Genomic DNA, 27,017 nt, shown 5'->3' with positions numbered 1-27,017 from the left:
CCCTGAATCCCCTTCCCACCACTTTCTTACATAACCAATCTTTTTATAATCGCCTTATTGTAAAACTTATGACTCACAGGAAATATGTAAAATGAATCTACATGAATATATAAAATGAACACGACCAGATTATCAGTACCCCTTGATTACATCTCCCCGAGTCCCCTCCCAACCATCAAAGAGGACTATCCTGAATTTTGTGTTTATCACTCCCTTGCATGTTTTTATCATTTGCCATATATAGGTGCTTATTTCTAAATAGATCATTCAGTTTATGCCCATTTTGAACTCCACATGAAAGAAATTATATTTTACATATTCTCTATGGTGTATTTTCTATTCATCCCTGCTATTGCCTGTAGCTACAGTTTATTCATCAATGCTGTATAATACTCTGTGGCGTCAATATTCCACCATCTATCCATTGCACTACAGATGAGCACTGGGGATATTTGCAGGTTTTGAATCACAAACAACACGGCAAGAAACATCCCCGAGCAGGTTTCCAGGGGCATCCTTTTTAAACCGTGTGTTCCGTATTTATTTTCCCAACATTCCTTCTTGAATCGCAGACATGGCTTCCAGGATAATTCTTTTTCTCTCTCAAGTGCCCTTTACAAATTCCTTTAGTGAAGATAATTTGAAAGTGACTGTGCTCAATCTTAATTTGCTTAAATGTCCTTTTGTATTCTTTAATTTTACTCCAGGGTAAGTTCATTTTTATTTCTTCTTCCTATGATTCCTTGGGATTTCTGAATCTAAAGATCAAATCTTTCATCAATTTGGAACATTCACAGGGAGTGTCTCTTCAGAACTTCTCTTCACCATTTTCTCTCTCTTTTCAGAACTCCAATCAGATAAATGTTATTCCTTCTCAAGCTCTTCTCCATGCTACTCAGCCTTCCTTTCCTATTTCTACTCCCTTTTTCTCTCTGTACTGAATTCTGTGTAACTTCCAGACATATCTTTATTCTCTTTTGGCCTGGGTCGTGGTCAGTTTCACTCATCAACAGCATTTTTATTTCACAGATTTTCTAGAATTCTTATTTTGTCTCCTTGGTCAAATCCCACAGTCCCTTTTTCATCTTTTAATTTCCTTTTTTATTTTTTTGAAGAGCTTTTATTTTTTAACATTTATTTCAAAGAGAGAGACAGAATCCAAGTGGGGGAGGGGAAGAGAGAGAGGGAGACAGAATCTGAAGCAGGTTCCAAGGCTCTGAGCTGTCAGCACAGAGCCCAACGCAGGGTTTGAACTCATGGACCAGGATATCATGACCTGAACTGAAGGTGTACGCTTAACTGACTGAGCCACCCAGGTGCTGCTTAATTTCCTTTTTTAAAAAAGCACGAGACACGTTTGTCTTACATCAATAATTCCAGGATCTTCAGTTTTTGTACATCTGATTTTGTGGTTTGTGGTTTCGCTAAGTATTGTGCATGACTTGTTTTCAGTGATTCTTGTTTTCAGTGATTCCTCAGTTTGTGAGCACATATTTTTTTATAATTTAATCTGTGGGAATTGAGATTTGGGGTTTAAAATGGCATTTCTTCATGTTTCAGAATCTGTGTCTCCCTCTCTCTCTGACCCTCCCCCGTTCATGCTCTGTCTCTGTCTCAAAAATAAATAAACGTTAAAAAAAAAATTTTTTTTTTAAATAAATAAATAAAATGGCATTTCTTCAGTGAAGGTTTGTGTTTGATTCCTTCAGGTTCCCAAAGGAACCATCAACCCAAAAACACTTTGTATTTTGCTTTGGGACATGATGATTGAGCCACACAGGTAGAATAAATTCAGGCCCTAAGCTTTCAGGAATGCAATCTTTTCTCCTCCATACCCCCTTATCTAGAGTCAAGACTGATAGATCAGTCTCCTTTTGCAAAGGAGGTTTCTCCTAGCCACCCAACGAGGATTCTCCCCTCAAGGTTCTTGATTTATGCATCTCACACAAGCCCCAGACTTTGTCTCCCATCTGTTGGCAGTGTCTATTAGAGGCAGATTCTACCACCAGGGATTAGACATCGCCCTCGTGGCAAATCCCAACTCCAGTGTTCTTGCTTATCTCGATGGAATCACTTTTTTCAGTATTTCTGGTCTCTGATTTTTCCCCTTATTGCCAACTCCACCAAATTTGGGGATATTTATGGTGCAGCGTTTTTAGGTGAACTAGGAGGAATATGTTATTCCTACCACAAAAGTTCAAATACAATAAGGTTATGAATGTGCTTTATCAACTTGAACTCAGTACATTTCAGTGAACTATACTGCTAGATCACATATTGTGGTCTCATAGACAAGAATGGTTCTTGGAGGCAGGAGATTTCAATTCTAACACAGGTTCTGCAGCCACAAGCCCAATAAATCACTTCACCTACCTAGACAGGTACACTGGGAAGGGACAACATCAGTGATTTTGAAACTATTGCTCAGAGCCTGGGGCACAAATGAGTGGTCAGGTAGGGCTCAAGTCCCCCACCCTGGATTCAACCAAAATAGCTCTGCTTTTATATTTTGCATATTTATCATGTGAACAATAGCTTCTGGCTTTAACCAAGATAAAACTCATTGAATTTTATAAACTCCAAGCTTAAATCATTTTGGTGATGGCATTCTGTAACTTTTTTTTCCCTTTGAAACAGAATTTTAAAAGATACTATTACTAAATAATAAGATTCACACACCTACAATATAATATAATGCATGGCATTACACTTCCTAATACACATGAATTAATGAGTTAAACTGGCTACTCCATGTAGCACACTTAGAACAATCCTTGGTACATATGAAGAGGTCAACAAATGTTAGCCACAAAGATGAGAAGGATTATGATAACGTTGACAACAACTACAGTTCAAAGTAACTTAGTAACGCTGTTCTCCTCCACTTCTAGATAAGGAAGGAGAAGATTAAACTATTATCTAGCTAGTAGACAGAGGATGGAGATGCCAGGGTTCTAAATTAGGTCTGGTGAACTCCAAGGCCCATGTACTTTTCACCATATCCTATATATCCTCTCAGACAACAAAACTTCAGGATACAAAGTGAAAGATGTAGCTGTTCCTCAGGACATCAGAGAGTGGATCCATAGATAGTATCAGACTCAGCCTCACTACTTATAACCTGTTAACTGCCCCAATCAAAATGAGAGCAAAAACTTAACTTACTGGAAACCTACCACCTCTGTCAGTCAAAAACACTGCTACTAGGGCTTTAAAGGCTTACAATAACCATTACAAATAAAAAGACTTGAGATTTTGCTACCAAAGGGACCATTTTCAGACATCTTAGCTCAGTGCCAGATAAAGGGGCTACACTTTCCTCCCCATGTCAGAATTGATCAATAATTAAGTTGTCACGTTTTCTTTCATTGTGAAGTTCGACCCAAGGTCACATGTGCATCCATTATGACATGTATTCTTTGTTTCTTTTCTCTTTTTTTCCAGGAGACTGCAACTGTCCTTTTCCTTCTGCATGCATTTGACAGGCAGGAAAAAAGCCACTCAGACAATGTTGATATCCCAATGCATCTCTATCAAGCGTATGCCACGTCAATTCACAATGCAGAAAGTTGGGTAAATTGTATTTTCAAGGACAACGAAGGGCCCATGGGACAAACCAATCTTAATGTCAAATCTACTTTGGCTGGGCCTGACCACTGTGCCAAAAGCATGTGTTTAATTAATTAATCCAGGCCTCCTTTCAAGCAGTATTTATTCACTATCTGCTTGCCTTCCTGCAGGAGTGAATAATCAATATTTATGGGGCATCCATTTCTGTGGACTGAAGCACCCATGCAAGCTTCTGAGAGAAAAGTAAAGATGTTTGAGACATAGTCTCTGCCAGCAAGGAAATTACAAACTAAAGGGAGACAAGCCAAATACAGGGGTAGTATAAATACAAGGCAATCTATGTGAAGTGAGATGTGAATAGTACAAATAATCAGTGTTTCAGAGAAGGAGAAATCACTTCTAGATGATGCAAAACTTGACCTTGAGTTCATCCCAGGTAGAAACATGAGAAGGGGTGGGCACAAATCCTAGAAAAAGGAATGGGACTCCAACCCCGTGAGGAAGAAGGATACAGTTGGAGAATGTCAAATAATCTGGCAGAAATGTAATAATAATAATTATTAACACAAATGGTAGGCACTCAGCTAAGTGTTTTTACATGCATTATCCCATGTAATTCTATTAACAACCCTACGAAACTGAAATTACTATTTGTACTTTATAGATTCAGCGGATGGAGTTTGGAGAAGTTAATTATGGAAGGTACACAGAGCCAGAAGCCAGAGTCTGAGGCCAAGGTTATCCATTGCCATGTTATTTCACTGCCCTCCCCAAAGCAACAAATTCCTAAGCATTCCGACATCCAAAATATTAAGAAGATATCCTTTTGCACATAAAGACACAAATGGATTACAATTTAGGTTTCTTCTCATCCTCAATATATCTATTTTCTGTGAAGTAATTTCATGTATTTTTTTAATGCTTGTTTATTTCTGAGAAGGGGGGGAAGGGCACGAAGAGAGGGGGACAGAGGATCTGAGCAGGCTCCATGCTGACAGCAGAGAGCCCTATGCAGCGCTCAGACTCACAAACAATGAGATCGTGACTTGATCTGAAGTCGGATGCTGAACTGAGTTTACTTAACTGTCTGGGTTACTCAGTTACCCCAATACCAGACACCCCAATACCAAATATTTTTAACAAAATATCCTATCTTCAATCACACTAACATCTTCAAAGTCTAGGGTCTAGGTCTGATTTATTTCTCTCAACCAAAGTTACCCCCACAAGGGTAACTGGATGGGATGGCTTACAGATGGATGGACACACAGCCAGCCAGAAACATGGGAGGGTAAATTAATGAGTGAAGGAACAGATAAATTAATCTATAGTGGCATTTAATGCCTCCACCCTCCTAACCAACTGGAAGGCAAATATGACTGGTTTGCTAGTTACCATTTTTCTTCCTTATAGAGGTATGAATTACATCTTATAAAATTCACCTATTGTAAAGATACACCTTGATGATTTTTAATCAGTTTACACAGTTGTGCAGCCATGACCACAATCCAGTTTTAGGATACTTTCACCACCCCCAGCTGGACATCCTCATTCTTTAAACTCCACTCCAGGATCAGAGTTGGCTGCCAAATCATAAATCCTCAATTCTCCACATTTCAGAATCCTTCTAAAGACTTTGTCTTTCTTATCTGATGTGTCTCCATACCATGACATTGGGATACAGATTCTTCCCTTCCTGGGTATCAGTCTTCAGTTGCTACCTACAATCTCTTAACAAGCCCTCTAGCTAGCCCTTGTATAATTTTTCCTTCAGCTGGTTATCAACATGGTCTGATGCATGAGACTACTCAAAGTTACCCTCTTCCTTAAATCTTTTTTTTTTTTTTTTCAGAATTAGAAGCTGTGACCAGATTGTAGACTACACACACACAGCCCAATATTCAAGTTCTTTTACTTGACTTTTTTTTTAATATAATTTATTGTCAAATTGGCTTCCATAAAACACCCAGTGCTCATCCCAATGAGTGCCCTCTTCAATGCCCATCACCCACTTTCCTCTCTCCCCCACCCCCCCCATCAACAGTTGGGGGGAAAGTGGGTGATGAGCAATGAGGAGGGCACTCTTTGGGATGAGCATTGGGTGTTGTATGGAAGCCAATTTGACAATGCATAGGGGCACATGTACCCCAATGTTTATAGCGGTGCTTACTTGACTATTTTGAATAAGTGACTTGAGCCTCCAGAATTATTCTCCTATAATAGAAGCACATAGTGAGTTCTTTCGACTAGGACTGGCCCAAATACAGAGAACATCTTAATTACAAAAACTGCTATTTATTGACTTCTTCCAACATGCCAGACATAGTGCTAAGCATATTAAACACCTTACCTCACAAAACCCTTAACACTGCTAAAAATCACTATTATCCTCACTTCACACATTAGGAAAATGTGGTTGAGACTCACTTTTTTATCCAAGTTAACATAGACAGGATCATGATTTGACTCTGAAGTTCTTGTTTAGAATACTGAGGAAATAATTCTTATACAATTTCAATACTTGGAAGTTTAGACAACTAATGCTTACACTCAATGGATCTCAACCCTTCTATGTCTTACAAAGTGTTTCTAAATAGGTCCACTTAGGACCCAACCCCAGATTCTGCCCATCCATTCTTAGCAAAACTAAGTGTAGGTCAATGCTTGCACCCTATCATTTCTGGCACGTGGTTGAGAATATCTACTCTTCCCTAGAAACAAGAATAAAGGCTCAGAGTCCTCTGTAAGGGCACAGGAAATAGCACTGACTATCCAGCATACCCCACTTTACAGGTTATCATAGCCAACAGCCACCTGGCAATCCATCTGGATGTCCTCGCAGGCACTCATAGCTCCCCCAGCCAGAACTAAACTCTTGATCTTACTTCTCAAATCCAAGCTCCCAGACTCTCCATACCCATCTGCCACACCTTTATCCACCTAAACCAGAACACTGGGAATCATCTTTGTCCTGACCCCTCAAATACTGAACCTTCCCAAGTTCCTAATATGGCAAGAGTCTAAGTGACTTCAAACACTTAAATTTATATCATATCTAAGTACATGTGATATGGAACAAAGGAATCTATATAAATATACAGAGAAGTATACCATGTTTCTCTGGATGCAAATATATGGCCAATTTCTCTAACACAATTCAATCTTTATCACTAGGTACAGAGTTATGAAATTATAATAAAAGTATATGGTAATGCCACGTGTTGTTCTTCACGTGCTTTACTATTAGGAAATATAAATTGAAAATACAGTCAATTTTTTAAAAGGTAGCTTTTTAAAAATTTTTTGAGGCTTATTTATTTTAGAGAACGAGAGACTGCACATAAGCAGGGAAAGGGCAAAGACAGAGGAAGACACAGAATCTGAAGCAGGCTCCTGGCTCTGAGCTGTCAGCACAGAGCCTGATGCAGGGCTCGAACTCACTAACCGTGAGGTCATGACCTGAGCCAAAGTTGGACACTTACCCGACTGGGCCACCCAGGCACCCCCTGTGTCAATTTTTACAGACATCTTTTACATGTAATATAGTACATCGACCTAGATAAACCCACTGAAAAGATTTTCTTTTTTGAGAGTTCCACCTTTTAGGTTTAAACCACAAAACTACCAGCCCAAGCCGAAGTTGCTAATAATCAAAATCACATCAATTTCCTTAACTTTAAAATATAAAGACTAGAGAAAAAAATAATCAACAAAACCATCCTGGAATGAAACTTAGGGGAAATTTTTAAAACACCATGAAAATGAGACCCTGACACTTCTCAACAGTGGTGAGGGCTAGAGAGAAGAAAGAGAAGTTGCCTGCTCAGGTCAAGTTACAATTTACTACAACTGTACATCACTGGGCAGAGAATCAATGTTCTAAAACTGGGTTGTGTATATTAATTTTATGTTGTATGTATCTCCTGAACATAACATTTTCTCCTCCACAACAGTAAGAAAAGCCCATTGTACTCCAAACTATTACCATCTCTCAAATAGACAGGGCCTCATGTGCCTCCCTGTGCCCTTTTTGCCCAGTCACTAATCCATTTTATACACAAAGGGATCCTTTTAAAACACATATTGGAACGTGTCCTTCTCCCCCTTAAAAACCTTCCCAGGGCTTCCATTTTACTTGCGAGAAATACAAAATCTTTAACTTGGTCTTGTGGCAACAAAGAAGGCCCTTTCTCTCTCTCCATCATTTCTCTCCAACCACATCAGTCTTTCTTTTAATTCTTCTACTGTTCCAACCTCTCCCGATTCAGAGTCTTTGTAAACTTGTTCCACCAACTCACAACACCCCTGCCAGAGTAGTTTCTACTCAGTCTTTAAGTCCCAGCTTAACCACAAGCTCTTCAGAAAAGACTCCCTGGTCTCCCAAGTCTAAAGAAATCCCCATTATTTTCTTCCATACATCCTATTATTCTTGTTCATAGTAGTGATCACAATTACTGTATATTTATTTCTGTGTTTATTCAATGTTTACCTCCCCATTAGAAGCTCACTTCTTCAAAGGAAAGGACTATGAAAGATTGGTCACCTTGTGCCCATAGCAATATCCAACACATTATAGGTCGTCAATAAATATTTGTTTAGTTAATGACTAAATCCTCTCAGTTCTCCAGAAGAAGAATTCAAAGTATTTTAAAGACAAATATACCAAGGCTCAAAGATGTTAACTACCTCCTCCGTGGTTACATAGCTAAACGGTGATGGGTAAAATAGAGATATAAATCCAAATATGATTCTAACACCTGTCTCTCCACCCCGCCCCACATGACTGCCCAGACGTGATTTTTTTTTTTTTTAATTTTTTTTCAACGTTTTTTATTTATTTTTGGGACAGAGAGAGACAGAGCATGAACGGGGGAGGGGCAGAGAGAGAGGGAGACACAGAATCGGAAACAGGCTCCAGGCTCCGAGCCATCAGCCCAGAGCCTGACGCGGGGCTCGAACTCACGGACCGCGAGATCGTGACCTGGCTGAAGTCGGACGCTTAACCGACTGCGCCACCCAGGCGCCCCTGCCCAGACGTGATTTTAATCATCAAGGGACATTCCAGGAAAGATAAGAGATCAGGACTCCACCAGCCATTAGCATTTTCGAATCCACGGCACACCTCGATTTTACCAAAAGAACAAACTTTGTTTCTTTCTCCAGGTCACACATTCCTTGACAACTTGCTGCCTGGACACTCTACGTCAGAAGTAAAACAACTTAATCACACAACAGAACATCAGCCCTCAACAAGATACTAATCTGAGTGAGACCTACTTGGAGCTCACGTTCAAATGGTGAACATGAGCAGATCCTCAGAGGAAGGCACATAATCTGCAGAAATCAGGTTCCAACGTTTACTCAAATACCTGTTTTAGTTCCCAGGAGAGGCACCGTGCATTCATTTGACAAGTATTTATTGAGCACTTAGCAGGTGCCCGGGCACTGTGCTAGGCAATAGGCATAGAATTTAAAAAATGCTGTCAACAGCATAATGATGTTCTTAGTCATCTGACCCTCTAGCAAAAATGACCGATGCTGAGTATCGGATTAGAAGGAGATGATGTGATGGAGAACAAGGTGCTTCAAGAGCATATCACAGAGAAGGGTCATAACACAAGATCCGAAGCAATTTAAAGGCTGAGTGAAGCTGACTAAAGGATGGGAGTTCTAAACACATGAAGCCGCATGTACCCATAACATGTTCAAGGAAATTAATGGAGTGACAGAAACCCTGAGGTCACATTTTTTTAGTTGGGAGTAATCGAAAATGTGGACTCTGCCTAGTGGCCCTGTATCTAGAACTCTGCTGTCAGTGAAAGACCATAACACCTGTCAAACAACTTGCTGTCTTTAAAGCCACTGGCCTTATCTGCATATGATAAACCCCACCTATTAAAAGGAGCCCCCACACATGCACTGCCACTCTCTAGATCCCACTCCATACCCTTTTATAATTTTACCAAAACCATCCACCCATCCTGCTTCACCTCTGGCTTCTACAGCCAGTAACGGACAAGTACCTTTATGATCTGCTACTGTGACTTCTTCCACAATAAGGAACGAATAGGCCACCATCCTTGGGCAAGATGGTTTCTCTAACATAAAAGTTGGATTCCACATAGAGCACCTTTTCCTACCCTCAATCTCCTACCACTAATGTGCCCCCCAGCAGGTAGGCAAGTTGCCTCTGAAATGATGTACCTGGATGATGTAAAAATGCACTCTTAACTCAAATCCTAGAAAGCCAGTACCTCTCACATCACTGATGCCGAACCTTGGCAGTTATATAGCGGCTAAGGTATACTAAGTACAGTATATTGCATGTGCCTCATTGGTATGGAATCTCTCCACCCATGGACCAGCTAGGAGGGATATGGCCCAACTATATCTTATGACAATTGAACACCCACATGTACTCCACAACCAACACATACACCATAGAAGCCTGGGCCCTTGGGGGTGAGGACATTCCTTTCTCCTTGTCCACAATGGTTAGGCCAACAGGATGAGCCTGCTAGTGACTGAGCTCTGGATCCTTACAGGTTCTGTCTTAGAGAACAATCCATTTCCTCTGCAATAATCAACACTTAAGGGTCTATTTGTCCAAGGAAGCCTGACCTTAGTTTCAAGTCTTCTGTCTGGGACAATGTGCCCTCTTCCAGAGGCTCTGTGGGTCCCAATATACTGCAGCACTTCTGGGGCCACAGATGTCACAGACTCCAGAGACAGTACTCTTCAAATGCCCTCTGCTCCCAGCCTCAACGGTTAAACGGAGAGCCCTGTCTTTACGATCCACTTCAGCCCATGGCTGCAGGGATTTTGATCAGACTCCATCTACCAGTACACACAGAACCTGCCCCAGCTGTTAACTGCCAGTTCCTCCATTTAGGTGCTAGATGATATACTCATCAAGAGCCTCTTTTGACCTCAAATACCCTAAAGTCCTCTCTCTAAAACCATTTCAATTACAAATTCTGCTGGAGACTAGAATGACGAGGAAGACCAGGGGGGAAAATCATAAGATGCCAAGAGTGTTTGGGAGGATTTAATTGAGGGCATAAAATCTTAAATAGTACAAATAATCTCAACTCATTTCAGTCCAGACCAGATGACAAGGCAAGTGAGCATGAATTAAAATTACAGATAAACACACTGGGAACAGATGTGGGCAAGAATTTTTTCCCCAACACCGAAAATCTTAAACAAGCCACAAAAACCCTCCAAAGTCACTGGCAACCTTGAAGATACAATTAGAGCCAAATTATGAGGGGCATAAAACCCTGAGGTGTGTGTCAAGAATTCTGGAATGTGTCAAATGATCAGTGTCGTTTCCTGGAGCAACTGGAGGATGCACAGTCAAGGTTCGTAGCTTTTTGCCCCCCTTTAACTGAGACCACTGCCAATTCAGGGGCACTCTTTTTTCTGCTGAGGTTACATTCACACTTTTATTACTTCTTCCGGGCACAGGCATCGGTGTCACTCCGGGGCCCACTCCCCCTTCACCACCTTATGGGCTCACACTTTAAGTGGTCACGCTCCTGCTACAGTCATTGCCTTAACGTCATGAGGAAGGTAAAGAAATTTCACACTGCCGGCACAAACTGTCCTGAAGCATCAGAGAGAAACTGCAAAGGGGAACGGGGATGTTCTGGGTGGTAATGGATACCTTGGGACCTCAGCAATTGCAAAATGGCCTCTTCCTGCCAACGTCCATCACTTTGGGTCTTTTGGCAGGTATCTTCCCTAACTGTCCTATTGTCCCTTCCTTAGGGACATCCCGGGTGTACCAACAGCCATGTGGCTTTAACCACCAATTCAGCTGATTACCTTCATTTCCCTTTAAAGGGCCCAGGAATTTGTTACAGCATGTGGCATGGCCCAAGATTTATAGAGACAAAGTGCCACGCCCCTAGAGTCTGGATATCAGTTGTGTTGGTACAATGAACATCGTAAGTCAGTCAGAGCCTGTTACTCTTTACGGTCTTAGGTTTAATTCCCACAAAGAGAAAAACTCAGTGAAAATCTTCATCTCTCTCCTGGATCAGTCAGGGGGTGGGGGGCAGAGGCAAAATGTGTAACCATATAAGAAAATAGGCATGACTGGAATAAAATGAGTTTCAGAATCATGTCACCAAGTTATAACTCAAGCGAAATGGTCAGAACTCAGCAAAATGGGTTCAACATTATTTCCTATGTGAAATATACAGAGTCTATTGAATATCTGGTACTGAAAATCATTTCCTTCGAAGTCACTGACCTGACAGTGATAGAATTATTCTATGTGGTAAGAATGTATTTTCACCTACCTTATCTCCTACATTTAAAGAATTCATAAAATATAATCATTAAAACAAATGCAATTTTAAAAGTTAGAGCATTTTATGCATATCATATAGCCAGCCAACTGGGGTCAGAAAGCACAGAGCACTCTCTGTGCCTTCTCAAATTCCCAGTCTAAACCTCCTCAGGTAGGATGGCTCATTGGAGGCCTAATGAAGACAAACCTCAGAAAACTTCCATTCCCTAAACAGGCCCAAGGAAGATTGTGACTCAGATTGCTAAGGAATGATAAGCTCTCATGGGGTGATTTTCCTCAGACTAATGACCTGACATCCACAGTAAGACAGAGAGAGATGATAAATATGCTAATTGAAGGGCCTTCATGGAGGTATTGAGAGAGGCTACAGCCACTTCAGTTTCTGTAATCAATAACAGCAGGGTGGCAGAAACCATACAGCTGAAATCACACCACTGTGGTCATCCCTGAAATACACATCTCAGGTCATCAGAGGCCCGCCTCTCTGCTCACTTACTGCCTGCCCGTCAGGAGACAATCTCAATTCACAAAGCAAATGGTACAGCCTCTCCATATGCAGGGTAAAAATTACTTTACATAGAAATTGAGTGTTTGTCACCTTTTCATTACTTTCTGTTTTAGAGAGGGGAAAGGATGGTGGGGTGGGGAGTGGTGAAGAACTGAATAATATGCCTTAGAAGAGGCCCATTGGGCTTTGCACGTCTTGTCAGAACAGAAACGAACCAACCTCTCCTCTTCTTGCAAGACACAGGAAACACAGAGGAAAAGGTAAAAGACAACTATAAATCCAAGGAGAAAAATATTTCCCATGGTATTAGGAAAGACTATTATGCTACTTCTAAAGATGTTCTTGGGAAATAATTGGATTAAGAGATCTGGAATAAAATTCATGGAGAGCACAGTTTGAGACAGCAGACCTTAGAAGTCTCCTGAGTTGCCTTTTTGTCAACCAACATATAAATTTTGTGTTTTCATAATAAAGAGAATAACCCACTGCACAGGAAAATGCACCTTTTCTGATTCTCTGCTGTGCAGAGCAAGCCCCAGCATGTGGACAGGCGAGCAGGATGTTCTGGGCTCTGCTCTACTTGGGGTCAACAGAGGTCATGGTACAGAGTAAATGGTGCTGAAAAGGGCCTTTGTCTAACATAACATTCTCTTCACTCCAGTGTCTGAACGCTGAGGTGGGAGTCAAGAGGAGAAACCTAAGAAAATCCAGATATCCAAATGGGTCAATTCAACTCTTTCACCACCGTATCTTTCCTGAAGACGATCTCTCATTCCTATCAAAATGCAGAGTTGTCGAAAAGCATAAATAACCCTATCTGATACAGACACCTCCGAAAGAACTATCAGCAAACAGCCCCCTCCCAACAAAGCTGGTAGTTTCCTGCCTCAGAAAGCAGCAGATAGGAGAAGGAAGAAAAGCCCCGATTTCACAAATTGGTCCTAGCTATGATCTAATCTAGGAAGTGTTACTCCTGCTTCCCACTTTTCCCTCAAAGTCATGTCAGGTTTGGTAAAAGCCACCAGGTTGCAGCAATGGGGCCTTGAATGAGTCTATTTTTCAGTGAGAGGTCACACCTGTCAACATCTTCACTGGTAAAGGCGTGCACGCCTTCTGGAGAAGTATTAGCAGAAGCAGGGGCACGAGGTCTATTGTAAATTGGGTCAGAGCAATGACATTCCTCTTGAATTTCTGTGGGATAATCAATGATTCTGCTCTAATGAAACCATAAATCAGGAAGGATTTACATAAACTGAGTCTCACTTGGCACTTCAACAAATAGCAAGTAACGGATTTTGCATTAAATTATAAGACCTACCTAACAACCCTATCCGTTACCAATAAATGCATCCCTCTGAAAATTCCAGTCAATCTTTAGGTGTTTCTAAAGCGTCCTGGCTGCAAACATGCTTATTTCCAAAAGGCAGAAAAATCAGGGCAGATTTTCTGATGGCATCGTTAGCTATTCTTGGCTATCAACACACTACGTTTTCCTAGGAATTTTACCAAAATACAACTTTCTAAAGACCAAGCAGAGAAATCTCTGCATAAGCTGAACACTCCATGATAAAATATACAACATTTCTATAGATCAGAAGATGCTAGAGGAGAGGATCAACAAATTACAGGTTGCCACCTGTTCTTATAAATAAAATTTTATTTGAATAGCCACACCCATTTATTTACCCATTGTCTCTGCTACTTTTTTTTTTTTTTTTAATTTCTTTTATTTTTTTTTTTTATTTTTTTTTTATTTTTATTTTTTAATATATGAAATTTACTGTCAAATTGGTTTCCATACAACACCCAGTGCTCATCCCAAAAGGTGCCCTCCTCAATACCCATCACCACCCTGCCCTCCCTCCCACCCCCCATCAACCCTCAGTTTGTTCTCGGTTTTTAACAGTCTCTTATGCTTTGGCTCTCTCCCACTCTAACCTTTTTTTTTTTTTTTTTTTTTTTCCTTCCCCTCCCCCATGGGTTTCTGTTACGTTTCTCAGGATCCACATAAGAGTGAAACCATATGGTATCTGTCTTTCTCTGTATGGCTTATTTCACTTAGCATCACACTCTCCAGTTCCATCCATGTTGCTACAAAAGGCCATATTTCATTTTTTCTCATTGCCATGTAGTATTCCATTGTGTATATAAACCACAATTTCTTTATCCATTCATCAGTTGATGGACATTTAGGCTCTTTCCATAATTTGGCTATTGTTGAGAGTGCTGCTATAAACACTGGGGTACAAGTGCCCCTATGCATCAGTACTCCTGTATCCCTTGGATAAATTCCTAGCAGTGCTATTGCTGGGTCATAGGGTAGGTCTATTTTTAATTTTCTGAGGAACCTCCACACTGCTTTCCAGAGAGGCTGCACCAATTTGCATTCCCACCAACAGTGCAAGAGGGTTCCTGTTTCTCCACATCCTCTCCAGCATCTATAGTCTCCTGATTTCTTCATTTTGGCCACTCTGACTGGCGTGAGGTGGTATCTGAGTGTGGTTTTGATTTGTATTTCCCTGATAAGGAGTGACGTTGAACATCTTTTCATGTGCCTGTTGGCCATCCGGATGTCTTCTTTAGAGAAGTGTCTATTCATGTTTTCTGCCCATTTCTTCACTGGGTTATTTGTTTTTCGGGTGTGGAGTTTGGTGAGCTCTTTATAGATTTTGGATACTAGCCCTTTGTCCGATGTGTCATTTGCAAATATCTTTTCCCATTCCGTTGGTTGCCTTTTAGTTTTGTTGGTTGTTTCCTTTGCTGTGCAGAAGCTTTTTATCTTCATAAGGTCGCAGTAATTCACTTTTGCTTTTAATTCCCTTGCCTTTGGGGATGTGCCGAGTAAGAGATTGCTACGGCTGAGGTCAGAGAGGTCTTTTCCTGCTTTCTCCTCTAAGGTTTTGATGGTTTCCTGTCTCACATTCAGGTCCTTTATCCATTTTGAGTTTATTTTTGTGAATGGTGTGAGAAAGTGGTCTAGTTTCAACCTTCTGCATGTTGCTGTCCAGTTCTCCCAGCACCATTTGTTAAAGAGACTGTCTTTTTTCCACTGGATGTTCTTTCCTGCTTTGTCAAAGATGAGTTGGCCATACGTTTGTGGGTCTAGTTCTGGGGTTTCTATTCTATTCCATTGGTCTATGTGTCTGTTTTTATGCCAATACCATGCTGTCTTGATGATGACAGCTTTGTAGTAGAGGCTAAAGTCTGGGATTGTGATGCCTCCTGCTTTGGTCTTCTTCTTCAAAATGACTTTGGCTATTCGGGGCCTTTTGTGGTTCCATATGAATTTTAGGATTGCTTGTTCTAGTTTCGAGAAGAATGCTGGTGCAATTTTGATTGGGATTGCATTGAATGTGTAGATAGCTTTGGGTAGTATTGACATTTTGACAATATTTATTCTTCCAATCCATGAGCAGGGAATGTCTTTCCATTTCTTTATATCTTCTTCAATTACCTGCATAAGCTTTCTATAGTTTTCAGCATACAGATCTTTTACATCTTTGGTTAGATTTATTCCTAGGTATTTTATGCTTCTTGGTGCAATTGTGAATGGGATCAGTTTCTTCATTTGTCTTTTTGTTGCTTCATTGTTAGTGTATAAGAATGCAACTGATTTCTGCACATTGATTTTGTATCCTGCAACTTTGCTGAATTCATGTATCAGTTCTAGCAGACTTTTGGTGGAGTCTATCGGATTTTCCATGTATAATATCATGTCATCTGCAAAAAGCGAAAGCTTGACTTCATCTTTGCCAATTTTGATGCCTTTGATTTCCTTTTGTTGTCTGATTGCTGATGCTAGAACTTCCAGCACTATATTAAACAACAGCGGTGAGAGTGGGCATCCTTGTCGTGTTCCTGATCTCAGGGAAAAAGCTCTCAGTTTTTCCCCGTTGAGGATGATGTTAGCTGTGGGCTTTTCATAAATGGCCTTTATGATCTTTAAGTATGTTCCTTCTATCCCGACTTTCTCAAGGGTTTTTATTAAGAAAGGGTGCTGGATTTTGTCAAAGGCCTTTTCTGCATCGATTGACAGGATCATATGGTTCTTCTCTTTTTTTTTGTTAATGTGATGTATCACGTTGATCGATTTGCGAATGTTGAACCAGCCCTGCATCCCAGGAATGAATCCCACTTGATCATGGTGAATAATTCTTTTTATATGCTGTTGAATTCGATTTGCTAGTATCTTATTAAGAATTTTTGCATCCATATTCATCAGGGATATTGGCCTGTAGTTCTCTTTTTTTACTGGGTCTCTGTCTGGTTTAGGAATCAAAGTAATACTGGCTTCATAGAATGAGTCTGGAAGTTTTCCTTCCCTTTCTATTTCTTGGAATAGCTTGAGAAGGATAGGTATTATCTCTGCTTTAAACGTCTGGTAGAACTCCCCTGGGAAGCCATCTGGTCCTGGACTCTTATTTGTTGGGAGATTTTTGATAACCGATTCAATTTCTTTGCTGGTTATGGGTCTGTTCAAGCTTTCTATTTCCTCCTGATTGAGTTTTGGAAGAGTGTGGGTGTTTAGGAACTTGTCCATTTCTTCAAGGTTGTCCAATTTGTTGGCATATAATTTTTCATAGTATTCCCTGATAATTGTTTGTATCTCTGAGGGATTGGTTGTAATAATTCCATTTTCATTCATGATTTTATCTATTTGGGTCATCTCCCTTTTCTTTTTGAGAAGCCTGGCTAGAGGTTTGTCAATTTTGTTTATTTTTTCAAAAAACCAACTCTTGGTTTCGTTGATCTGCTCTACAGTTTTTTTAGATTCTATATTGTTTATTTCTGCTCTGATCTTTATTATTTCTCTTCTTCTGCTGGGTTTAGGCTGCCTTTGCTGTTCTGCTTCTATTTCCTTTAGGTGTGCTGTTAGATTTTGTATTTGGGATTTTTCTTGTTTCTTGAGATAGGCCTGGATTGCAATGTATTTTCCTCTCAGGACTGCCTTCGCTGCGTCCCAAAGCGTTTGGATTGTTGTATTTTCATTTTCGTTTGTTTCCATATATTTTTTAATTTCTTCTCTAATTGCCTGGCTGACCCACTCATTCGTTAGTAGGGTGTTCTTTAACCTCCATGCTTTTGGAGGTTTTCCAGACTTTTTCCTGTGGTTGATTTCAAGCTTCATAGCATTGTGGTCTGAAAGTATGCATGGTATAATTTCAATTCTTGTAAACTTATGAAGGTCTGTTTTGTGACCCAGTATATGATCTATCTTGGAGAATGTTCCATGTGCACTCGAGAAGAAAGTATATTCTGTTGCTTTGGGATGCAGAGTTCTAAATATATCTGTCAAGTCCATCTGATCCAATGTATCATTCAGGGCCCTTGTTTCTTTATTGACTGTGTGTCTAGATGATCTATCCATTTCTGTAAGTGGGGTGTTAAAGTCCCCTGCAATGACCACATTCTTATCAATAAGGTTGCTTATGTTTATGAGTAATTGTTTTATATATCTGGGGGCTCCGGTATTTGGCGCATAGACATTTATAATAGTTAGCTCTTCCTGATGGATAGACCCTGTGATTATTATATAATGCCCTTCTTCATCTCTTTTTTTTTTTATTTTTTTTTTTTTTTTTTTTTTTTTTTTATTTTTTAATATATGAAATTTACTGTCAAATTGGTTTCCATACAACACCCAGTGCTCATCCCAAAAGGTGCCCTCCTCAATACCCATCACCCACCCTGCCCTCCCTCCCACCCCCCCATCAACCCTCAGTTTGTTCTCAGTTTTTAACAGTCTCTAATGCTTTGGCTCTCTCCCACTCTAACCTCTTTTTTTTTTTTTTTTCCTTCCCCTCCCCCATGGGTTTCTGTTATGTTTCTCAGGATCCACATAAGAGTGAAACCATATGGTATCTGTCTTTCTCTGTATGGCTTATTTCACTTAGCATCACACTCTCCAGTTCCATCCATGTTGCTACAAAAGGCCATATTTCATTTTTTCTCATTGCCACGTAGTATTCCATTGTGTATATAAACCACAATTTCTTTATCCATTCATCAGTTGATGGACATTTAGGCTCTTTCCATAATTTGGCTATTGTTGAGAGTGCCGCTATAAACATTGGGGTACAGGTGCCCCTATGCATCAGTACTCCTGTATCCCTTGGATAAATTCCTAGCAGTGCTATTGCTGGGTCATAGGGTAGGTCTATTTTTAATTTTCTGAGGAACCTCCACACTGCTTTCCAGAGCGGCTGCACCAATTTGCATTCCCACCAACAGTGCAAGAGGGTTCCTGTTTCTCCACATCCTCTCCAGCATCTATAGTCTCCTGATTTCTTCATTTTGGCCACTCTGACTGGCGTGAGGTGGTATCTGAGTGTGGTTTTGATTTGTATTTCCCTGATAAGGAGCGACGTTGAACATCTTTTCATGTGCCTGTTGGCCATCCGGATGTCTTCTTTAGAGAAGTGTCTATTCATGTTTTCTGCCCATTTCTTCACTGGGTTATTTGTTTTTCGGGTGTGGAGTTTGATGAGCTCTTTATAGATTTTGGATACTAGCCCTTTGTCCGATGTGTCATTTGCAAATATCTTTTCCCATTCCGTTGGTTGCCTTTTAGTTTTGTTGGTTGTTTCCTTTGCTGTGCAGAAGCTTTTTATCTTCATAAGGTCCCAGTAATTCACTTTTGCTTTTAATTCCCTTGCCTTTGGGGATGTGCCGAGTAAGAGATTGCTACGGCTGAGGTCAGAGAGGTCTTTTCCTGCTTTCTCCTCTAAGGTTTTGATGGTTTCCTGTCTCACATTCAGGTCCTTTATCCATTTTGAGTTTATTTTTGTGAATGGTGTGAGAAAGTGGTCTAGTTTCAACCTTCTGCATGTTGCTGTCCAGTTCTCCCAGCACCATTTGTTAAAGAGACTGTCTTTTTTCCATTGGATGTTCTTTCCTGCTTTGTCAAAGATGAGTTGGCCATACGTTTGTGGGTCTAGTTCTGGGGTTTCTATTCTATTCCATTGGTCTATGTGTCTGTTTTTATGCCAATACCATGCTGTCTTGATGATGACAGCTTTGTAGTAGAGGCTAAAGTCTGGGATTGTGATGCCTCCTGCTTTGGTCTTCTTCTTCAAAATTACTTTGGCTATTCGGGGCCTTTTGTGGTTCCATATGAATTTTAGGATTGCTTGTTCTAGTTTCGAGAAGAATGCTGGTGCAATTTTGATTGGGATTGCATTGAATGTGTAGATAGCTTTGGGTAGTATTGACATTTTGACAATATTTATTCTTCCAATCCATGAGCAGGGAATGTCTTTCCATTTCTTTATATCTTCTTCAATTACCTGCATAAGCTTTCTATAGTTTTCAGCATACAGATCTTTTACATCTTTGGTTAGATTTATTCCTAGGTATTTTATGCTTCTTGGTGCAATTGTGAATGGGATCAGTTGCCCTTCTTCATCTCTTGTTACAGCCTTTAATTTAAAGTCTAGTTTGTCTGATATAAGTATGGCTACTCCAGCTTTCTTTTGGCTTCCAGTAGCATGATAAATAGTTCTCCATCCCCTCACTCTCAATCTAAAGGTGTCCTCAGATCTAAAATGAGTCTCTTGTAGACAGCAAATAGATGGGTCTTGTTTTTTTATCCATTCTGATACCCTATGTCTTTTGGTTGGCGCATTTAATCCATTTACATTCAGTGTTATTATAGAAAGATATGGGTTTAGAGTCATTTTGATGTCTGTATGTTTTATGCTTGTAGTGATGTCTCTGGTACTTTGTCTCACAGGATCCCCCTTAGGATCTCTTGTAGGGCTGGTTTCGTGGTGACAAATTCCTTCAGTTTTTGTTTGTTTGGGAAGACCTTTATCTCTCCTTCTATTCTAAATGACAGACTTGCTGGATAAAGGATTCTCGGCTGCATATTTTTTCTGTTTAGCACACTGTAGATATCGTGCCATGTCTCTGCTACTTTTGCAAAACAGCTGAGTTGAATATTTACAACAGAAACCTTATGGCCCACAAAGCCTAAAATGTTTACTTTGTGGCCCTTTACATTAAATATGTGCCAACTCTTATGCTAGAGAAAAACGAGAGAAAAGTGAAATATAAGGTAACCAGAGCTAAATCTGCTATGCTGTAGAAGCTTCAAAGGGAGCCAAAAAGGATCAACTCCACGGGTATTTGAGAATGTGAAGAAAGATGTGTGACAGGTATAGTTTCCAAAAAATAGATAGGAGTTTAACCAGATTTGTTTTGTAAGATTTTAAACGAATTTTAGGTTCTCCTAATCCAGGAGAAAATCTGCCAGGGCAAGACCTTTCAGAAATGAAGGGATAGCTGATCCACAATTTAAAGAGGACAAATTTTGGGAAAGGAGAAAATTCCAGGAAAAGGAAGCAAAACAATTTCTGCTCCAGAATGAATTAGCAATTAGGTGTTACTTAGCTAAAGCTTTTTTCCTTGCACGAAAGTAAAAAAGTTGCATATAATCCTATAAATAAGGATCCACTAGAAGCCCCTGTCTGCTAGATACAGGAATTGGTCCATGGGAAAGGCTCAACAGTCTGCTTACCAATGCCACTCATGAGAAAATGTAATAATGATAATGGTTATAATAACCATTATTGCAAGAACTATCATTCTTTTTATAGGAATTGTCACTTATGGAACATTTATCACATGCTAAGCATGATGCTAGGTACTTATGCATTTTTGCATTTAACCCTCCCAGCAGTCCTGTGAAACAGACTATTATTACCCTCAGGTTTAGAACTGCTCAGACTATGGCTGAGAAAGGTAAATAGGATACGCAAGTTTGCAAATAGCAGAGCAGAGTTTTGCACCCATGTTACGATCTTCACATTATTCATTAAGCCCTCATGCCCCCCACCCTCATCCCAAGCACCGCTCCACCACCAAGCCCACTTACCTCGACAGACACTGCAGCACTGATTCTCTGGGAGAATGTGGTCCTTTTCTGAGCAGTTCAAAGGAGGGCATGCGTCTGTAATTTTTACTAAAACTCCACCCTGGAAGCCAAATAATCAGGAAACAAAAAAACATTCACATTTCTTAGTTGATGACACAGACATAAAATGCTCATTGTTAACAGCCTGCAGTGATAACAACTTTCAGTAAGTAATAGTACTTCTAGGAATTCCACAATAATGACAAAGTCGCAAATAGAACTTCCAGGATGATACTCCTGGAAGAGAAGGCACATTTCTTTTTCTAGGTCTACACAGCCTCAACTTCAACAAATAAGTTTTGAGTATCTTCTATGTAGCAGAAGGTCACTCTACAGTGGTATTGCTGGGAAGTTCACAATGGGCTGCTGAATGGGGGAGCCTTACTTTGTACGGTTTGCTGACTTCTGTGATATGAATACCGCGATGACGACCAATTTTGAATTAACAACATAGTATCACTGACTGGAGTCGGGAAGTTATGAACAATGAGCTCTCATAGGCTGCTATGAGGTAGTTTCAGTGCTCCTGGATCACACAAACCATTAACGCAAAGATAATTTAAGACCTCTCCCTTGCCCTTGAGGAGTTCCTAGTCTGAATACAGGAAGGAGGGGGGCAAAAAAAACCCAAAAACAAAACAACTCTCTTAACTATTATGCAGTACAGTAAGTCCTAAAAAGGGTATGATGATGTGTCATGGGAGAATGCTACTGCTCAAGTGGGAAGAAATTATAAGGAAGATGCCAAAGATGAATAAAGAAATGGGGAAGAGGAGACTTTCCTGGCAGAGGAAATAGACAAGAGCCAAGGTATCCAAGTACGAATGAACTGAATGGAGAGTTGGAGGAGTATTGGATTTCTCCCTATATGTAAGTAAAATCACTTACAATAGATTTTTAAATATTCACCTGATGAATCTTTAAGACCTCATTTCACCAAAGGTTGTCTTTGGTGGCATTACTAGCATCTGTATTTAGTTGTACTGTGAACTCTAAACATTAGTCCATTAATTACTATAAAAAAGGGTTTGAGAGTCTTTTATTTTATCTAGAATGTTTAGCTTTTCTCTCCTCTTCCCAAGAGGCTATTTAAGTCAACTAAGAAGCCAGCTTGAGAAAAGGAGTCTCACTTAAGACCAAAAGGTACTTCTCAAAATAAATGAGGGAATGGGATGGAGCTGGCTAGCCAGGAGAGATGGGGGCGATACAGAGGTTTCCATTTCTGAGACACTAGCATTCCAGTGGCCCCACGGTCCACTGGTTTCGCAGGAAACCATTTCATCAAGCACATCTACTCCTAACTATGAACCTAAACAAAACTCTAAACATCAAATATAAATTTAATTTCTAAACGACTCATCCACCATTTGGAAAATTTGCACCATGGTTTCCTCTCCTGTCTCATGATTTTCAGCCCCAACAGTCCTGCTTCCAATGTTCCTTGCAGTGTCTTCTTTTTGTCCTCCTTGCCATTCATTTTTTTTAATCTGTCCCAAGATATCCAGATCTCTTGCTTTTCTCCCATCTTAAAATGGGACTTAAGATGTGAGAATACAGCCTGCTACCTGTGCACCTTCACTCTCCATCACAGCTATGTTCCATTCTCATCCAGGCCATACTGGGGGGGCACCGGTCCTAGGCCAGGGTGCCTACCAGCTGTGCCTTAATTTCTGCAACAGGGAACGGAACCAATAGACATTAATAACTTTATGATCAGCAGCATAAGCTTTCATGCACAGGAAAGCAAAATGCTTACTTACTGTTAATGCCTCTACAATAGAGAGCAGACAGAGTTACCCACAAATTGTACATCCCCACCGCCACAGCTCAAAGCCAGGGAATGACAGGCATGGGAGGCTCTTTACCTCAAGGGGACACAATAGTTGGGGTCCAATTAGTACTCCAGCACCCCTCCTGGAACCAGGGTATTTGAGGCCTTTCAGCCCAAATCCCACCCTCGCTCAGTTCCTTGCCTTACCCCATTCTTCATCCTCCACACCCTTACTGGTTGCTTCTGAGAGCCCTACCTTGTTCTGAAATCCTTAGTTCAGGGTCTGCTTTTAGCAGAACTCAAATTGAGACAATAAGTTTCATTCTTGCTGTCAAAAAAAACAATTATGTCTAGATGGTGAGATCCTGGGGCGATTTCCTTTTTCATCCTTGTAATTTTCCTCTATGTTCAAAATTTTTTATCTAGAGTGTATATTTGCTTTTGTAAAAAAAAAAAATAATAATAATAATACTTAAAATGCCATGAAGACTTTTTTAATATAATCACTCACAAAAGTTGATTTTTTTTTTATGAAAAGGGCTTGCCTTGGCTGATTAAATCAGACAATTCTAATCAACCTTTAACGTATTTAATGAGCAAGATCGTAATTTGAAATGTTTAAATAGAGACAAACCCCGTTGCATGATCTTGAAATAGTACGAACTGTGATTACAGTACCGAAAGTGCCACCACATCCATTAGTCCAGCCACATAATTAGGCACAAAACCTTTTTTAACTTTATTTTTAAAACTATTTCTAGTGAGAAGTATCTGATAATTAACATTTTTAAACCCTCCTGATTATGGTATGTTATTTTATGACCCCTAGAACTCTGTGTTGGTAGAAAAATACAATGCCTCCATTCTTTCTCATTTAGAGTGACACTCTCTAGGTCATCGGTCAAATATAAACACTTTCAAGTTCTTTACTAATCACTGTGTTTCAGCCTGAATTTCTAATAACAACTCAGACCGTTAAGTCAAAAATTGTTGCTGGCCTGAAGAAATGTTGCGGGGCAGCAATAATTGGACAAAGTAAGCAAGACTACTAGAAGAGCTTATTCATCTTTAAAAAAAAAAAAAAGTATGTTAACTTCTGAAAACACTTGGTGAAAATATTTGAAACAAGAGTTTGTTTCTTATCTAATTGGTGTTGCTAAGGTTTTAAAATGATCCTAGGAAAATGAAAATGAAAGGATCTCTAGGCAGCATTTTGTCAAATGGGGATCTGCACTTGAACCACAGAAGACCAAGAATTAATTATTTGCTCAGTTCTCCCAAGGACAGTACTTATACAGTACCAGTATAGACGCCTAGAAGAGACGTTAACTCTTTACATGCAACAGGTACCACTGGGCATCAGGGTTTAAATCTTAAGAAAGGCTGCCTGGGAGGGACTCAAAGCCTTGGCATCCTATGCCCATCACCTCCTCTACCTGCTGACAGCATACATTAAATGTGTCCCAAGGCTGTTCTCTGGCCAGTTATAAATACTACCCCATTCATCAAGAGAATCAATGAGCCATAGCCTCACCAACCTGGTATTCTCAGACAGACTAAAGAGTGATCATTCAATGCTTCTGGATCTAGCTTCTAAAATTCAGAAATGAGAATTATTTCCACATAAGTCTAACACCATCAGGAGTAGTAGTAGAGAGGCTGAGAAAGGAACCTGTAAAGCCAGACCACACAGGTTTAAATCCAAGCTAGCTCACTGACTACCTATGTGACTGATCTTCTGTGCCTCAATTTTCTCATCTGTGAAATGGGAATAATCATAGCACCTACCTAGCAGGGTAATTATGAGTTTTATAGAAGATAGTATGTTTAAAATGCTTTAAAAGAAGTGTCTAAAAAATACTAAATGCTCAAGAAATATAGTCGTCAATGACCCTTTTCCATACACAAAGGAAACATTTAATACATAACTATAAAAAGAAATTAATGACTTTTTAAAAGATGAAATTACTCACGTGCACATATATACACACACATACCACATGTGCAAAGGGAATAACCTGTCTGCCCCAACTTTTATAAACGGTAAAAATCTTAGCAAACAAAAGCAGTAAAAGACGAACCCAAGCAGGCAGAGCATCTACAATGTGCTATTAGCAGTGCTAAGTGCTGTTCCAATAAGCTGGCATTTCAATCCAGGCCCACATCTTCCAGAGGTCTCCAAAGTTCTCTGCCTTGATCCTCTGACAAAAGATCGAGTCATAATTGGGACCCTTGCCAGAGTCACCTACTGTTTCTATATAAGAGATAAAGGGCATTGCTACCTCTAAGTGGCAACATAAAAAACAGATACGGGTGGGGGGGTGGGGGCCGGGGAGTGCCTGGGTGGCTCAGTTGGTTAAGTGTCCGACTTCGGCTCAGGTCATGATCTCACGGTCCAGTCTGTGGGTTCGAGCCTTGCGTTAGGCTCTATGCTGACAGCTCAGAGCCTGGAGCCTGCTTTGGATTCTGTGTCTCCCTCTCTCTGCTCCTCTCCCACTCGCACTCTGTCTGCCTCTCTCTCTCTCTCAAAAATAAATATTTCTTTAAAAATTAAAAAACAAACAAACTGGGATCATCAGCAGAGTGGGCGAAATTGCTTTTAATCATCCCAGCTGCCTCTAAAAAAAAAGGTTTTAGAATCCAAATCATTTTCTCTCTCCTAGAAGTGAAACAATCAAGGCTTCTGGGTGGTTCAGGTGGTTGGGCATCTGACTCTTGATTTCAGCTCAGGTCATGATCGCAGGGTCATGGGATTGAGGCCATGTTGGGGTCCACAGTGAGTATGGAGCCTGCTTGAGATTCTCTCTCCCTCTCTCTCTGCCCCTCTCCTACTCATGCACGCTCTCTCAAAAAGAAAAAAAAAAAAGTTAAACAATTTACAGAGAAAAGGACCTCTATCAATCTTATATTCAGAGAGGACATGTATGGTCATGTGGTATAAGAAGAGCTCACATTTACTGAGAACCTACTTTGTGCCAAACACTCTACCAAGTACTTCACGTGCTTTATCTCATTTAATCCACCCAACATCCTATGTGGTAATGTGCCAGCCTCAGATTGGAGAAAACCCCACCGGCTCCCTCATGCCCAGGTCTGGTAGCTTGCCTTGCTGATTGAGAGATCACAGAACCCTAGCTGCCACACCATCCCTGCCTCTGCTGCAGACTACAGAGCCTCGGTGCACAGCATCTACCGTTGCACAAAGACCACCACACCTACGTGCCCACCAGACTGTTTGGAGACACAGATCTCTGACATTCCCAGTGCAGCCAAGAAAGTGGGAATGGGAAATACAATAGGAAAGTCTGAGGGTGTTAACCCCTGGGGTAGAGTCTAGTCCCGGAGAGACAGAAAAGAGCCTTTCGTCCACCCACCTCCAACCAAGGCCCCCATAGAGAAATGTATTCAAGCTCCTTGAGAGCTTCTCCAGGTCTCTAAATGCCTCACTCTCCTCAATCTTTATAAAAGAGATTCCTTTCTTTTCCCCAGGGCTGTGATGAGGAGCACATGAACTAATGTAGTAGCAAGCACTCGTAAAGATGGCTATTCTGAGATGCAGTGGTTCCACTCAGCCTCTCTGGAGATGCCCCACAACCCCAGCTGTGCCTCCTCAGTGGAAGGTGGCTGCTCTGTAATGTACCACCTTGTATTTGTACACCCTCCTTCCCTCCGTCTCTCTTACATTCCTAGGACGGCTCCCACACTTTGTTCAAATATCACCTCCACAGAAAGGCCTTCTCAGACCACCCACACCTACCCAAAAGCTCTCTATCGTCTCAGCATGATTTGGCATTACATCATACGCTTATTTAGTTCCTTATTATCAGTCTCTCTTACTAGACTGCAAGTTCTAGAAAAACAGGGACTTTGTTGTGTTTACCATTATATACCCAGAATTTAGTACCATGCTAGTATGCAGCAGCTGAGCACGGGA

General features: G+C 40.5%; 1 protein-coding gene across 3 annotated transcripts in view; it reads right to left on the bottom strand.

Annotated features, from left to right (window-relative positions):
* The window catches only part of NELL1 (neural EGFL like 1), an 876,810-nt gene that overhangs the window by 638,727 nt on the left and 211,066 nt on the right, over positions 1-27,017 (bottom strand). For all 3 annotated transcript variants that reach the window (XM_042906351.1, XM_042906353.1, XM_042906352.1), the window contains exon 11: positions 21,274-21,373. In XM_042906351.1, coding sequence (XP_042762285.1) covers positions 21,274-21,373 — 100 coding nt within the window. The remainder of the gene's footprint in view (positions 1-21,273; positions 21,374-27,017) is intronic.

Source organism: Panthera leo, chromosome D1 (genome assembly GCF_018350215.1).
Source record: "Panthera leo isolate Ple1 chromosome D1, P.leo_Ple1_pat1.1, whole genome shotgun sequence".
Taxonomy (NCBI): domain Eukaryota; kingdom Metazoa; phylum Chordata; class Mammalia; order Carnivora; family Felidae; genus Panthera; species Panthera leo.
Note: the sequence above shows the minus strand (reverse complement) of the source record. Positions and strands in the feature narration are given on the sequence as shown.